We start from the raw sequence: 18,104 nt of genomic DNA, 5'->3' as shown, positions 1-18,104 counted from the left end.
AAATTAAACAGATTTCATACGACCCTAAACACCATTTTATTATATTATTGGGAAACACTGCCATTTCTAAATACTCTTTCATTGCATAACAGAGGCTGTCTTGTTTTTTGTTTTTTTTGAGAGGGATCAGGTGGACAGCCGCTGCTGTTGCTTTAAGATCTCAGAGGCGTCAGACTTGAGCTAACAACTGAGCAGCATGTTTATCATCATCTGCATTATGAAGATCAGACATATGATTCAAACACATTCCACTTCACATTTCAAATCACATGCTATTTAAACAGCCTACGGTTCGCCTCGTGTCACGTTCTTTATTTGTGGGGTAAATGCAATCCTCACCTCTTTGCCAGTGAGGACGTGCTTGGCCAGTTTGACCTTGGCGAAGTTGCCTTTGCCGATGGTTTTCAGGAGCCTGTAGCAGCCGATGTGGGGCTGCTCGTCTGCTGTGGAGTGGGGCATGTTGCAGCGCCCCCCGGGCTTTGAGTCGGAGTGAGACTGCAAAGGGAGAGAGAGGGGAAAAAAAAAAAAAAAAAAGAGTTTAGGCCAGTGTTTGTTTTTTTCCAACTATTCCACAGCTCTTCACCTGGGAACGGTTATGAAGGTTGAACCTAAACGCACAGATGGGAGGTTTGCAGAGCAATGCTTTAATAATATCCTTATCAGAGCTCGGGTGATTCTGATTGGATAGGACTGTCGCCAGTCGCCATCTGATTCTCACACTAAGCAGACATGCAGAGGGAGGCAGAGATGAAGAGTGAGGTAGAAAAAGGAAGAGACTGTGAAAAAGAGCAGAGATTAAGGACGCACCAGAAAACTACAGAAAATCTTGGCCAAAAATGAGAACAGAAACTACACTGACATCCAATAAAAGAATCATTGACTTGATATGGTTCAGGTTTTTATTTAAGCTTTAATGCTTTTTAAAATGTAATTTATTCCTGTGATGCAAAGCTACATTTTTTGCATCATTACTCCAGTCTTTAGTGTCACATCATCCTTCAGAATCATTCTAATGTGTGACCCTGGACCACAAAACCAGTCTTAAGTAGCACGGGTATATTCGTAGCAATAGCCAATAATAAACTGTATGGGTCAAAATTATCCATTTTTCTTTTATGCGAAAAAAATCATTAGGATATTAAGTGAACATCATGTTCCACGAAGATATTTTGTAAATTTCCTGCCGTAAATATATCAAAACTTATTTTTGATTAGTAAAATGCATTGCTAAGAACTTCATTTGGACAACTTTAAAAGTGATTTTCTCAATATTTTGATATTTTTCTCTCAGATTCCAGATTTGTTTTAAACAGTTGTATCTCTGCCAAATATTGTCCAATTCTAACAATATTTCAACCATACATCAATGGAAAGCTTATTTATTCAGCTTTTATATGATATATAAATCTCAATTTCACAAAAATTGACCCTTATGACTGGTTTTGTGGTCCAGGGTCACATATATGAAACATTTCTTATTATCTTGACAAAAACTGTGGAAACTGTGATACATTTTTTCTATTTACAATTATTTGAAAAGGAAATTTGTTGTAAAAGTCTTTACTGTCACTCTAGTCAACTAAATGCACCCTTGCTGAATAAAGTATGAATTTCTTTTAAAAAAATGCTAAGCGAGCAACACTCACTGTGTAATGTGTAGTATTCAATATACCTATTATTAAAATATATTTTTTCAGATTCACCAGGAAACCAACGCATGACAGCTGTCATGCAGTAATGACGCCCTTATTTTGAATAGTCTTTTTACAGTCAATATTTCAATGAACAACACTTAAATAATTGTGCTGTTTTTACACCTACACACTACTTTGCTACAATAACAGCTCCAACAACCTTTAAAATATTGATTAAAGGGTTAGTTCACTAAAATATGAAAATTAGCCTATTATTTACTCACCCTCCAGGCATCCGAGGTGTATATGACTTCCTTCGTTCAGACAAATCCAATCGGAGTTATATAAAAATTGTTTTGGCTCTCCCAAACTTTATTATAGCAATGGGTGGGTGTTTCTCTTAATCAGTCCAAAACAAGTCCAATAAAGCACATTCATCCATAATAAAAAAAAAAAAGTGCCTCACGCGGCTCCGGGGGATGAATAAAGGCCTCCTTTAGCGAATCAATGCATTTTTGTAAGAAAAATATTCATATTTAAGACGTAATAATCACTTTAATCTAGCTTGTGCAAACTGTCGTACATAGAAGCTGTTCCAGGTGCACATGCACTTCTCAAATGTGACCCAGGACCACAAAACCAGTCATAAGTGTAAATTTGTCGAAATTGAGATTCTTACATCATCTAAAAGCTGAGTAAATAAGCTTTCCATTGATATATTGTTTGTTAAAATAGGATAATGTTTGTCTGAGATACAACTATTTGAAAACCTGGAATCTGAGGGTGCAAAAAAATCGAAATATTGAGAAAATCGCCTTAAAAGTTGTACAAATGAAGTTCTTAGCAATGCATATTACTAATCAAAAATCAAGTTATATATTTATGGTAGAAAATTTACAAAATGTCTTTATGGAACATGATCTTTACTAGGGCTGGGCGATTAATCGAAAAATAATCGAAATCGACATTCAGAACCTATAATCGTTAATTTTTCCAGGAAGATTATTTCAATTACTTTCCCTTTAAAAAACACAAGCGCTCCGTTACGTTATTCCGCCGACATGTCGATGGAGAGCTTAAACAGTATTTATACAGTAAAAAGTATTTACAGGATATACAAGGGTAATTTTATTTAGAGGAGATACTGCTTATTTTCTACTTTTAATATGAAAAACATTGAAAATTATTTATTTTGTTTCCAATAGTGCAAGTTATTTATTTTCACTAATTTAAGAAAAATGTGACTTTTCGTTTTAAGCAATGCTTGCTTTAATTTCAGTTGTTCAACACTGATGTTCAATTAATAATCATAGATCGTAGATAGTGTGTTTTCTCCAATTATTTTAAAATCAAGTAATGCACCCTTCATCCAAAAATCTCTCGCTTGTAATATGTGAACATATTTACTGTACAAAACTTGTCAGTGAACTATGAGGGCAAAAAAATAATTATTATATAAATATAATTAAATATAATTTTATTAATAAATAAAATAATCGTTCATTAATCGTAATCGGGTTAAAATGTTCAATTAATCGAGATTTTGATTCTAAGCCAAATTGCCCAGCCCTAATCTTTACTTTATATGCTAATGATTTTTGGCACAAAAGAAAAATAATTTTGACCCATACAATGCATTTTTGGCTATTGCTACAAATATACCCGTGCTACTTAAGACTGGTTTTGTGGTCAAGGGTCACAAATATAACAAATGCAGACACGCAGCAGAGAGACCAAAACAAAACAACAGTCACAAATTAGAAGTACAAAACGAGGATTTTGTAAAGAAAAATGTCTGAGGATTTCGATATAAAAAAAAAAAGAGGAGACGGGTTTTCCTTTTCTAAAGTAAGGAAACTTCCTTTGCTCCTGTAAACAAAAGTTGGTTTTCACGAGACTCATCCTACATCATCTTCCCAGAACAGCTTCAGTGTACGACAGTTTGCGCAAGCTAGATTAAAGTGATAATTATGTTTTAAAAATAAATATAACAAAAACGCATCGATTCGCTACAGGAGACCTTTATTCACCCCTAGGAGCCATGTGAGGTGCTTTTTATCATGGATAGTAGGGCTGTGCAATTAATCGCAAATCGCAAAAAAAAAAATCGCGATTTAAGCACAAGCGATTTCTAAACCGCATAAGGCTGCGATTTTATCAATCCCCCCAACGGCACCCCCGCCCCCCATGGACGTCAAGTTCATTTTATTTTCGATATAGCGCCAGATCACAATAGAAGCCATTTAAGGTTATCTTTCCTATAGAACAGGTCTATACATAGTTCTTTTATTAAACAAACTAAATTGCCTTGTTATTTATCTTATTTATTTTATTTATCTTCATGGTCGCGCGTTTACAATGTCTCCTCCGCGAAAACACGGACTGGATCGCGGACTCAATTCATAAAAACCTAATTTACTATAGCGCGGAATGCCACGTAATTCGTCGATTTTTGGATTAATAAATTAAAAGTTGGTCTGTCACTTAATTCAAATCGCGATATGGACTAGTGTATGTGAAAACTGAAATGCAAAAAAGACCGTTTTAATATGAATCTTGCATGTTCCGTTTGCCTCTGTATGTATGAATGGTGGAGACGCGGTTTTTTTCTTTACTACACGCATACTGAAGCACACGTGACGTTCCCGCTAATTTTTGGCATTTGCATCTCACATGAACAGATGCACTCAATCTCCAAAGCTGCTGTGAGTTTCACTTTTACCGTTTCATTTGAGAAAACTAGCATCATATCAAACTGTACACACACAGAAACTTCACGGCAACCTGTCAAAATAAAAGTACGGTTTAACATGAAACAGAACGATATTAGTCTTGTATTACTTTTGTACAGTATAATGTAGGTGTTTATATATTGCTATTTAAATAATTTACATAAAACAATATATATGATAAAAAAATAAATATTACAACGAGATTTAAACGTTTAAACTGAATATAATTTTTCTTCCATGTATTGATTTTAACAGTAAACTTCTGTTTGTTTGCCAAAGATTAAAAGGGTTTATTTTAAAATATTATTAAAAATAAGAATTTCTAAAAAAAAAAAAAAAAAAAAAAAAAAAAAAAAAGCAAAAGATTGTAGAGCCCTCAAAATGTTAAAATAGAGAGTTTTGGACTTATTTTTCCACTGAAATGAATGTTTTCGTTACTACACAAAGTAGGCTAAAAGTACCGGGGAAAAAAATAACATGGCTAATTTATTTTATGTTGTCTGTTTTAAAGACAATTTTACTACAGTTTTGTTTATTAAACTTAATACTATGTTATTTCATTGTGAAATGTTTTGTTATGCACTTCTTGTGCACTGAATACATTTAGAATTTATGTATGTAGCTTGTTTGAAAAAGCAAAAAAATTAATAAAAATCGCAATCGCAATATTCTGTGAAAAAAATCGCAATATGATTATTTTGTCCATATTGCACAGCCCTAATGGATAGATGCACTTTATTGGACTTGTTTTGGACTGATGAAAATAAACACTCACCCAATCCCATAATACAGAGCTTGAGAGAGCCAGAACAATTTTTAATATAACTCTGATTGGATTTGTTTGAAAGAAGGAAGTCATATACGCCTAGGATACTTTGAGGGTGAGTAAATAATACACTAATTTTCATTTTTGGGTGAACTAACCCTTTAATGTATGTAAAAGTTAAAAAGTTAGAACTGAATTTAAAGCTATTCCAAACAAATACTAGTACTAGTTTCAGTTTCAGCCATTTTCATCACCAGCAGAGATGATGAGAAAAGAAAGATTGGGATGACGTCTAATGCTGTGAATTTGGTCACAGGACAGACAGCAGGCAAGGGGGGGAAGAAAAAAAAAAAAAAAAAAGAAGAGGAAACTGACAGGGAGAGAGAGAAAGAGTTTGACAACGGGGATTTCTCTTGAATGTGGTGAGGTACACTTGGTTCTTTCTGTGTTGACTGGGGAACAGAGCATCAATTGTGGCCTGTCCCAGTGTGTGAGCTCACATTAGAGCTGGAGTCTGAGGACAGGCTGTTGGACCAGTGAGGTGAGCACATCAACGCAAACAGATACTCTATTGTCAGGATCGTCGCACATTTTTACAACAAGTTAATGCCACCATGTTCACATTGGTCCATGTGACGTGTCTGTCCCTGTAGTCCGGCTTGTGTCTGTACGTCAGTGTACTAAGAGTGCCCTTTGTCTACGGAGAGCAAACATCTAAAAAAAAAACTCAAGTTTGAGACATCTTAAAAAGTACTAGATGAGGACTTTGATTTAGTTTTGACGCATCTTACTCATAACACCCTCGCAGAGCCAGATGAAGTTACTTCACTCCTGCTTAACACACCCATCACTGGTGAGTCAGTCAGGGGTTACTAAGAACTTCATTGATCAACTCTTAAGTGCTATTTAAATATTACTCGATGGCCATAACACACACACCAGTGTTGTTTTTGACAACCATCTTAGATTTAGTCTTAGTCTTTTGGACTAAAATGCTTATTAGTTTTAGTCAAATTTTAGTCACTTCTATATGTGATAGTTTTAGTCCAATTTTAGTCGACGAAAAGTCAAAAAGGTTTTAGTCTAGTTTCAGTCAAAAAAAGGGGAAAAAGTAGTCTTTTAACAAATTAATGTAGGTCAGTAAGTATTTTTTGGGTAGTGTCACTTATAAGTTGTGAAAATAGCAGATCTATAGTTCAACACATTGTGAGATTCCGGAAGAAGGAATGGTTTTAGACATAAAAGACATATATGAAATACACCCATAGGTCCTCTCGCCGTTTGCGACCACCCTGTGTGCAAACTGCCGCCATCATGGTTAATCGTCTGTCTGTCTGAGTGACAACAATGTGACGTGTTGAGCACATTGTGTGCTGCACGCCAGGTGGTGGGCGTAACCAAACAAGGATAGAATGCTAAAACGGCTTGCCATACTAGTACGGCAAAGAGTATTTAATGCTAAAACGGCTTGCCATAGCGGCAGATACTTTTTAGGATTTAATTGGCATGCACAATAAGCAGAAATGTCATGCATTTTAAACGTCTGACGGACCACCCACTAACATTTCCGTCTATTCTCGTCTCGTCAACGAAAACTCACACACGTCTCGTCATGTTTTAGTCATCAAAGAGCCATTTTTATCTCGTCATCGTCTCGTTATCGTCATGAAAAAAAGGGGCGTCAACGAAATGATTTCGTCATCGTTGACGAAAACAACACTGACACACACACACACACACACACACACACACAAAAACTTATTTAGTGGCAGAAAGACAGTCAGAATGCAGCACAACAGTCAAAGATTTCACTTTGGTGATTTAGAAAAACAATCCATAAACTATTTACAGTTGAGGTCAAAAGTTTACATACCCTTTTCAGAATCTGCTAAATGTTAATTATTTTACCAAAATAAGAGGGATCATATAAAATGCATGTTATTTACCACTGACCTGAATAAGATTTCACATAAGATGTTTACTTTGAGTCCACAAAAGAAAATAATGACCTGTTCAAAAGTTTACATCCCATTGATTCTTAATACTGTGTTGTTACCCGAATAATCCACAGCTGTGTTTTTTTTAGTGATAGTTATTCATGAGACCCTTGTTTGTCCTGAACAAGTAAACTGCCTGCTGTTCTTCAGAAAAATCCTTCAGATCCCACAAATTCTTTGGTTTTCCAGCATTTTTGTGTATTTGAACCCTTTCCAACAATGACTGTAGATTTTGAGATCCATCTTTTCACACTGAGGACAACTGAGGGACTCATATGCAACCATTACAAAAGGTTCAAATGCTCACTGATACTCCAGAAGGACAAAAACATTCATTAGGAGTTGAGGAGATGTGTACATTTTTCTTATTTTGCCTAAATATCATTTTTTTTTTTTTTTTAGTACTGCCATTCAGGGGCTACAGAAGATACTTGCATGTTTCCCAGAAGACAAAGGTTACATTTACTCCAATCTTCAAATTCAAAAGAACTTAATGCATTGTTTATCCTTCTGGAGCATCAGTAAGAATTTGAACTTTCTGTAATAGTTGCATATGAGTCCCTCAGTTGTCCATGAAAAGATGGATCTCAAGATCATACAGTCATTGTTGGAAAGGGTTCAAATACACAAAAATGCTGAAAAACCAAAGAATTTGTGGGACCTGAAGGATATTTCTGAAGAACAGCAGACAGTTTAACTGTTCAGGTCAATAAGGGACGCATGAACAACTATCACTAAACTAAAAAACAGCTGTGGATCATTCAGGTAAGAACACAGTATTAAGAATCAAGGGGATGTAAACTTTTGAACGGGGTCATTTTTATAAATTCAACTATTATTTTCTCTTGTGGACTATATTTAAACACCTTTTATGTGAAATATCTTTTTCAGATCAGTACTAAATAAACAATAACATGCATTTTGTATGATCCCTCTTGTTTTGGTAAAAATAATGAACATTTTGCAGATTCTGAAAGGCGGGGATGTCAATTTTTCACCTCAACTGTATATGTACTAGTGCTGTCAAAATTAGTGTTAAGGCAGGTGATTAATTTTTCCAGTTTAACGGCGTTAAAAATATTTAACACAGTTAACACAGAAGCAGAGCTAGGGTTTATCATCGTAATAATATATATTAGGGATTTAAAGATCTAATCATTTTAGTGTGAAATATGACCAAGACGTTCTTTGTGAGATTCACCCACTTATAGACAATCACCTTCACACAAACAAGTTTGACTGTTGTTCGTGACAAAGGGGAAGTGTAATGATACTGCAGCGAGTGTACGTCACACTGAGCTGATGTGCTGAGAGGGTCTGCAGTGAGAGTAACACTGAACACACACAAACACAGCTCTGACCTTCAGTACAGCAGCACTGCTGCTCAACCACAGATTTACACACCAATCACATCAAATCTATTATATCACTTCAACACCAATGCAGCAAGGGAAAACACCACACAAACCATCCTGCACACCAAGATCATTCTTACACAATTAACACCTAAGAGAGAAAAGGCCTAAGACCTAACACATACAACAGGAAAGGACCAGTCTTCCTTTGAGAAACTAATAAAAATAGAAGTAAATAAGCAACACGCTTCAGGGCACATTAACAAGCCTCGAAAGTGGTTATGGAGAGGAACACCAATGGCTAACTAGCTAATAAATAAAAAGCTTTAAATAGGCTTTACAATATATATGTGACCCTGGACCACAAAACCAGTCATAAGGTTAAATTTTACAAAACTGAGATGTATACATAATTTGAAAGCTCAATAAATAAGCTTTCTGCTGATGTATGGTTTGTTAAAGTAGGACAATATTTGGCCGAGATACATCTATTTGAAAATTAGGAATCTGAGGGTGCAAAAAAATCTAAATACTGAGAAAATCACCTTTAAAGTTGTACAAATTAGGTTCTTAATGCATATTACTAATCAAAAATTACATTGATATATTTACAGTAAGAATTTTACAAAAAATCTTCATAGACATGATCTTTACTTAATTTCCTAATGATTTTTGGCATAAAAGAAAAATCAAAAATGTTGACCCAAACAATGTATTTTTGGCTATTGCTACAAATATACACCAGCGAATTAAGACTGGTTTTGTGGTCCAGGGTCACATATAGGGAATGTTCAAAACCAACTCTGCAAAAGATCAGCCCAAAATGAAAATTCTGTCATTTACTTTATTTTGTCATGTTTTTTCTGAGGGACACTACCAGTCAAACATTTTTGAACAGTACCATTTTTAATGTTTTTTTTTTTTAAGTCTCTTCTGCTCAGCAGTACAGCAAAGAATGTGTAATATTTTACTATTGAAAACAACTGTTATTTGAATAAATAAAAAAAATTAAATTCCTATGATTTCAAAAATGGATTTTTAGCATCATTACTCCAGTCACATGATCCTTCAGAAATTATTCTAATATTATGATTTGCTGCCCAAAAACATTTACTATTATTATTATAATTAGTATTATTATGTTGAAAATAGCTGAGTAGAATTTTTTCAGGTTTCTTTGATGAATAAAAAGTTCAGAAGAACAGCATTTATAAATGTTTTGTAACAAATGTCTTTATCAAAAGCATCCTTGCTCAATAAAAGTATTAATTTCTATAATTTCTCTTATATAATCAATCAATAGTTTCATAAAAATTAATTTAAAAAATATGAATAAAAGGTTTTTTTGGAAAGTCTCAAAGTTCCATTTATTTGATCAAAAATACAGAAATTAAAATGAAATATTATTGCAATTTAAAATAGCAGTTTTATTTATTTTAATATACTTTAAAATATAATTGATTTCTGTTATGTAAATCTGAATTTTCATAGCCATTAGTTCAGTCTTCAGCGTCACATGATCCTTTAGAATTCATTCTAATATACTGATTTATTACTTTTATCATCATTGTTGGAAACATACTTTTTTCAGGGTTCTTTGATGAATAAAGGTTAAAAAGAACAACATTTATTCAAAATATAAATCTTTTCTAACAATATAAGTCTTTACTATCACTTCTTATCAATTTAACACATCCTTGCTAAATAAAAGTATTAATGACTTTCAAAGAAAGAAAGAAAGAAAAAAAATGACTGACTCCAAAGTGTCTATTGTCACAAAAGATTTCTATTTTAAATAAAAGCCGTTCTTTTTAACATTTTATTCATCAAAGAATCCTGAAAAAGTATCATAGATTCCAAAATAAAATTGAGCAGTACAACTGTTTCCAACATTGAGAATAAATCCGAATATTAGAAAGATTTCTAAAGAATCATGTGACACTGAAGACTGGAGTAATGATGCTGAAAATTCAGCTTTGGATCACAGGCATAAATTCTAAGTATAATGAACTAGAAAAACACTATTTTAAATTGCAATAATATTTCACAATATTACAGTTTTTTCTGTATTTTTAAAAATACATGCAGGCTTGATGAGCAGAAAAGTCCTTTAACACGTAAGTAGCCATTCACAAAAGATGTGCGCTTATGCTCAAAAAACAGCTAGGAACCCAGCAGAATGAAATTGAGAGATGTTTTTCAGAGTTTAACTATTTTTAACTTGACAGGGCATACTAAAACTGTGAGATGCAGTAAAAAAAAAAGTGCCAAAAAACAGTCGAACATAAACCAACAATTAAAGGTTGTATCAGCGATTTCTAGCCTGAAACATAAAGTGTCAAATTCAGCTGACCTTTCATCACGATCCGCTCGCTGCCTGCCCCATAAATTGTCTGTGAAAAAACCGCGTCTCTCTGGTCAGCCTAGGGTCCGAGATATGCCAAAAAAACAATCGGCACTACCAACCTTTCCACACAAAAACAAACAGTGTTCCAACCAATCAGTGTCAGGGGTTTGGTGTTGTGGACTTTCGCTCCGCCTCCCTCACATCCCAGCACCAGTAAGAAAGTCCACAACACGAACCCCCTGACGCTGATTGGTTGGAACACTGTTTGCTTTTTTGGCATATCTCGGACCCTAGGCTGACCAGAGAGACGCGGTTTTTTCACAGACAATTTATGGGGCAGGCAGCGAGCGGATCGTGAAGAAAGGTGAGCTGAAATTGACACTTTATGTTTTAGGCTAGAAATCGCTGATATAACCTTTAAATAAACAGCACAGAGAACATGTCTTATGTGAACAGCCCCCCCAAGTCCATATAAAGATGTGGCTGTGTCATGTATTTGCTTACGTTTATGCCTTAAAACATTAAAATAATATGAAGAACAGCACTACTTGCAGCAGATAATCCTGATAAATGTCCAAATACAACATTAAACGGTGCATAAATCTTGGAAAAAATCCTCACAGAATGACAAGACATGCTAACTTGGCTAAAACACTTGGCTGTAACTCTTTGTGGGTCACACTAACATGCTCTCGCACATCTAAGACCGAACAGTCTCATCTCAACAGCACAAGAATATATACCATAAACACCAGTTCAAATTTCATTTTAATGTGAATAATGTACCCAAGTTAAATGCAGCTTTTGGGCTCATAAAAATACCTGCTGGGAAGATTTCGATCTCCTCAAAGGCTCATGACAGAAGTGAAGACAGATACTCCAGAATGGTTTCACAACAAAGCCCGGTGTTGATAGCCTTAGACGAATAACCCTGAGGACGACTTCAGGGGCCAGAAGGTCTCCGTCTAAAATAAGATCCACATGCTGACCACTCCGGGGGTCCGAGCTGGGAAAAGCAGCTTCCTCACACGCTACGGCATAACAGGAAGCGGAGCTAATTCACGGAAGTACAGTGATAGAGGAAAGTGAGAGAGAAAAGAAAAAAGCCGAAATGATTTGGGTTTCGGGTCATACACAGGAAGCGACGTGTCTGGGATTGTCAGGAGGAGTGGCTGCCGGAACGAGACGAGGCCTTCAAGAAGCTCTCTGGAAACTAGAGCTGACATGCCCGGACAGCTGAGAAACAAGACAATGGAACGGAGTGGGAGAAGACAAAATTCAGACTGAGCCCTTCCGAAGGTTTCTCCAGATTATCTGATCCACTAGCAATCAGTCAAACATGCAAGAACGCTGGATGAATGATGTCATCGCAGGGTTGCGTACGTAGAATAGGGACTACATTTTAAAGGAATTGAAGAGATTAAGGTGCTTACTGTAATTAAAAGTGGATGTCAAACGCAATTATCTCAGACTAAATGAAAGGTGTTGGACAAAACTATGATCAGAATGTTGAACTAACTACATTAATCACTGGAATAAATACTACTGGAGAATTCTGTAGGTTGGCATTGACTGATGACTTTATCTTTACTCTATTAATTGCTGATGAATAATGATGCCATGTGAAGAATCAGAGAAAGTAAATGAACTCAAATAATATGTATACAAATAAAAATTGGAGTGAGGAATTTGAATGACAGTTTTTAAGCTGTTAGATAAGAAATTTGTAATAAAAACCTGATTATGAAATAAAGTTACTATAACAATTACAAATCATCAGACTTTTTTTTATTCATTATTAATTCCTATTAGTCTTAACAGTTTAAAACAATTTAAATTAAACTGATCAAATTAGGCTACCAAGTCACTTTAATATTATTTTAATCTTATCTAATTTGACTGACTGATTAATAATGAACTACAAAATATTATTTATAAAATGTATGACTGTATATAAATAAGATACACAGATTTTAACCTGGTTAGAAAAACAAGTCATGTTTGACATGCTCTTTTAAACTAGTAGAAAATAGAAAAATCAGAGTATGAACTAAAAACAATTGAGAATTATGGAAGCCTTTTCCACCACTGAATAAAAGAAAAAATTAAAAAAAAAAAATTGCGACTTTCTCACAATTCTGACGTTTTTCCTCAAAAGTTAGAGATATAAACTTGCAATTGCAAGTTTAAAGATGAGATGAACTCACAAATCTGAGAAATAAACTAAATTCTGAGAAATAAAGTCAGAATTGTGAGATATAAACTCACAATACTAACTTTTTCTCAGAAATGCGAGATAGTCGCAATTGCGAGTTATAAAGTCAGAACTGCAAGATATAAACACTGAAATCTGAGAAATAAAGTCAGAATTTTGACATATAACCTTAGAATACTGACTTTTTTCTCAAAATTACACGAATAACAAAATTAAATAAAAAACTAAATTCGCAATTGCGAATTAAGTCAGAACTAAGAGATATAAACTCTCAATTCTGAGAACATGCCAATCTTTTTTTCCCCTCAAAACTGGACTCCATAACTCACAACTGCAAGTTTATATCTCACAATTGAGAGAAAAAAAAAATCAGAATTGTGAGAAAAGTCAGAATTGTCAGGGAAAAAAATCAAATGAGAAAAACTCATTTGCAGGAAAAAAAACAGAATAGTGAGTTATTATCTTGAAATTCTGACTATTTGTCGCAATTGTGAGTTTATATCACACAATTCTGAGAAAAAAAGTCTGAATTGTGAGAAAAAGTCGGAATTGATAGAAAAGTCAGAATTGTGAGGAAAAAAGTCAGAAATGCAAGAAAAAATAGTAATAGTCATCTTATCTTGAAATTCCGACTTTATTTCTTGCAATATTGAGTTTATATCACACAATTCTGAAAACAAAAGTCAGTATTGTGAGAAAAAAGTTTGCTAGAAAAGTCAGACTTGAGGAAAAGTCAGAAATGCAAGAAAAATTCACATTTGCAAGAAAAAAGTCAGAATAGTGAGTTTTTATTTTGAAATTCTGACTATTTCTTGCAATTGTGAGTTTATATCACACAATTCCGAGAAAAAAAGTCAGCATTGTGAGTTTGTATCACAATTCTAAGAAAAAAGACTGAATTGTGGGAAAAAACGTCAGAATTGCGAGGGGGGGAAAGTCTGAAATGCAAGAAAAACTTGCATTTTCAAGAAAAAAGACAGAACAGCGTTTTTATCTTGAAATTCTGACTTTTTCCTCACAACTGTGTGATATAAACTCACAATTGCGACAAATAGTCAGAATTTCAAGATAAAAACTCACTATTCTGACTTTTTTCTCGCAAATGAGTTTTTCTCGCATTTCAGATTTTTTTTTTCCTGACAATTCTGACTTTTCTAGCAATTCTGACTTTTTCCTCAATAGGCTTTCATAGAGAATTGACCTCTTTTTTATGTTTTATATTTCACTTTTTGTCTCAGTGTATTTTTCTCTCAGTGTTACTTTAATTTTATCTTATTCACTGAATCTTGACTTGCTGATTATTACTAATAATTTCACTACTTGCAATTATTTCTAAACCATATGACTCATTTTCCCCTAGAAGTTCATAAATAACTTTTTTCAGGAAGACTGAAACCCGGCATGTATGATATCATGCAAATACATTTCTGTCATGTGTGATGTGACATATTCCCTCTTTTGGACTCTCAAACCATTACCAGTGTAACGGAAGAAATTGTGTCATGTCAAGTCAGTCATGAGTCGAGTAACTGTTTTAGCACAAGATCGACGAACGACTTAAATCTGCCAATGATTTCTACAAGATAAAATCTTGAACATGAACACATATTTACAGCTTCCAATTGATTTTAATTTATCGTGACTGAGCTGACACAACCTGGATCCATGACACACAGTCTACCCGTGGGCACGGTTCTTCCCTTTTTTGGATCTCTAGAGGATAGCAACTGGTAACATTTGATGTGTTATAACAAGATAAAAGCAATGAGTTCTGCAGTGATTTCACAACATCTGCACAAATCAGTGCGGTTCTGTTCAACACCACACCCGTCAGTAAACATCTAGAAATACTCTAGAAAATTTCAGTCACAGAATAGGCCTAACCAGGTGGAATCCTGCTCAAAGACAAATTCAATCCTAAGCACTGGACAGATGCTTATCAATTAAAACCAAAGAAAGGTGGCAGCATACAAACACTGTGCTTTCATGCGCTACAGACGAACAAGCTCTACCTGTCTCCTCGAAAAACCAGTTTTGTCCAACACCTTTATTTCCTTTAACCTAGCACCAGTGGGAAAACCAACCAGATGATCCAGCTCCACATTGACAATACACAACCCTTCATTTAGGCTATTGAGCTACTAGACTAATAGTTCACATGGACTTGAGACTCTTCATTATGTCATCAGTCCAACCGGTTGGAGTTCTCTGATTCCTCAGTGAACAATCCGAGAATGTTCTGAGCAAGATTAGTTTCATCATTTGTCACTGCTCATGTTTATGGCCCGGATAGCGAGGGCAGGTCACAGACGTCAGAGCTGACAAACATTCAGGAGGGGTTCATTTTATTGGGACAATATGTAATGCATACCTGCCAACTAAAAGCCACTAATTCAGAAAATGACTGAGGTGTCATGCTAGTGTTGCTACAATCTGACTGCATTCACCTTCAAGGCATAACTCTGAAGTTTCATGTTGCTATGGAGACCTGTTGCTCAAAATGTTCTTTTCACCATAAGCCTTCAGTCTCTCTCCAGAAAGAGAGCTGCAGTTCAACATCTGACTTTACCCATGGATAAGTGGATAAGAGCACCAACTACATGCATTTATTAATAAAACAAAAAAATTTATTCCCTCGAATCAGATTGGCTGAGATGAGTGGAATACCTAGTGAATTCCACTTTTTCCATTACAATTTTTCCTTTTTTTTCCTGTTTAAATTTGGTAATACTCTGTTTTATTGGTTAAATAAAAAATATATATCAATCAAAAATAATGCCTGATTAATTGAAATCACGAAACTTTCACAATTTAAAACCAATTTATTAAAAGTTTACCAAAAACATTTTGACCAAATTCGGTGTATTCTATTAATTTCCAGGATTCTATTTTAATAATTTGTTAAATTTTAATAATCAAAAGCATTGCTATTTAATTGATATTATTAAGAAATAATTAATTAACAATTAAAATTTTTTTTTAAGCAATACTGTATTGTGTATTTACATTTTTCTGGTAAATAAATTCTGGTAAATATTCCTACTGTATACTAAGTAAGGGATAATGTACAGGCAGCCGGTAGTTATCGCAGAAATAAGCCCCGACAGTGTGATCAGGACCCGACGCGAAGCGGATGACACGGCTACTTGCCACATAAGGAAAAAAACTGGACATGAATATGAATTTGAAACCTTTTATTGGCATATTTGTTTTGAATTAACATTTTTATCCTTCCGCGAAACGATATAGTACCACGTGACTAACCTTCAAACTATGTACGTTAGTAAGACAATTTAAATAGATTAATGTCGAAATTTTCCATTGTTAATTGTGGTTGTCCAGTGTTTGTCACAAGATGGCGCCAAACGGTAATCTTTGTTGGCACGGAGGGATTTTAAACATACAAGTAGTACCGGCTATGCATTATTACTTTGGAGCGGTGATTATTTGAAAAGAACGAACCTGCAAATGTCTCAACTGACCAATCAGAATCAAGCATTCCAAAGAGCCGTGTAATAATACTGTATACTGTGTACTATTCCTACTGTATAATATGGTTTTATTAATAATTTTATTAGTAGTATATCTTGTATTTTTGTATTATTACTATTATTATTTTCTAATTACAAAGACAAAATAATTACAAAGATTTTTATCTTTGCCCACTTTGGCCTAAATTTCTTCCATTCTTTTTTACTTTATATTTTGTTACCTTGAAAGGCTTTTCTTTTCACAATAGGGAAAATATTACAAATACAATATTAGTTTGGCTTTACTATTCAGGCAATTTGCAAAACAGTAAAACCAACATGACAAAGAATCGTGATAAAATCGTGACTCGTGATATTCCTGAAAAAAACCTTGAGAAAACCTCAGTTTTTCTTCAGTCGTAAGGAAATTTTGTTTTTTGAGGAAAACATTTCAGGATTTCTCACCATATAATGGACTTCTATGGTGCCCCGAGTTTAAACTTCCAAAATGCAGCTTCAAATGGCTCTAAACCATCATAGCCGAGGAAAGAAGAGTCTTATCTAGCAAAACAATTGGTTATTTTCTATAAAAAATAAATAAATTAATAAATAAATAAAAAAATTACAATTTATATACTTTTTAACCTCAAATGCACAACTTGTTTTGCTGTGTGTACTCTGTGTAAAGATTAAAAAGTATATATACTGTAAATGTTTTTAGAAAATAACCGATCGATTAGCTAGATAAGACCCTTCTTCCTCGGCTGGGATCGTTTACAGTCCTTTGAAGCTGCATTTAAACCGCATTTTGAAAGTTCAAACTTGGGGGCACCATAGAAGTCCATTATATGGAGAGAAATCCTAAAATGTTTTCCTTAAAAAAGATCATTTCTTTACGACTGAAGAAAGACATGAACATCTTGGATGACAAGGGACAAGTTTTCAAGCCACAATTCCATGGCTTTATACTACAAATGCACCGTTCCAATTTCACGATAGCAAACATCCTGAAATCTCACCTTCATCTCGGTTCTCTCTCCCTAGAAAACAAGTTAAGTCAAAAGCAACAGTTTACCCCACTCTCCCAATATGTAAACAGAACTAAACAAGTTGGCTGGGAGGCAACTTTGTCACAGTAGTGTTGGGGAGGTGCCACTGGTTGAAGAGCGACTACACATGGTGCACACATCCTATTGAATTGCCGGTTTTTAATTACAGAGTCTTGAAGGAAGACATTCAGGTCCACGTGAATGGCTAATATCTGACGAGGATACGAAAACCACCCCGAAGACGCAACACACCCGAAAGAGGATACCAACTACTGCGAGAATGTTGCTGAGCGACAGCTCACAACCACGTTCAACACAGGCGCTCCGTGCACTAGAAGGTCAGGGAGAAGCAATGGCTCCGCGTGAGGGGCAACTGTCTGAGACGCTGGGGAAAACAGCGGGGTAGACTGGCACAAGGGGGAGGGGGAATAAAGGAGGGGTGTGAGCCAGCTTGTCATTTATCAGTATTTTTATCACACCGTGACTATTTCAAGAGGAGGGAGGTAGCAGCCAGTACACAAATAGACGCCAGCTGAACA

At 34.8% G+C, this 18,104-nt stretch overlaps 1 protein-coding gene across 10 annotated transcripts in view; it reads right to left on the bottom strand.

Annotated features, from left to right (window-relative positions):
• The window catches only part of mark2a (MAP/microtubule affinity-regulating kinase 2a), a 55,102-nt gene that overhangs the window by 32,879 nt on the left and 4,119 nt on the right, over nucleotides 1-18,104 (bottom strand). For all 10 annotated transcript variants that reach the window (XM_073824806.1, XM_073824808.1, XM_073824812.1 and 7 more), the window contains exon 2: nucleotides 340-495. In XM_073824806.1, coding sequence (XP_073680907.1) covers nucleotides 340-495 — 156 coding nt within the window. The remainder of the gene's footprint in view (nucleotides 1-339; nucleotides 496-18,104) is intronic.

Source organism: Garra rufa, chromosome 19, assembly GCF_049309525.1.
Source record: "Garra rufa chromosome 19, GarRuf1.0, whole genome shotgun sequence".
In the NCBI taxonomy this organism is placed as follows: Eukaryota; Metazoa; Chordata; class Actinopteri; order Cypriniformes; family Cyprinidae; genus Garra; species Garra rufa.
This window is presented reverse-complemented; position numbering and strand designations above follow the sequence as displayed.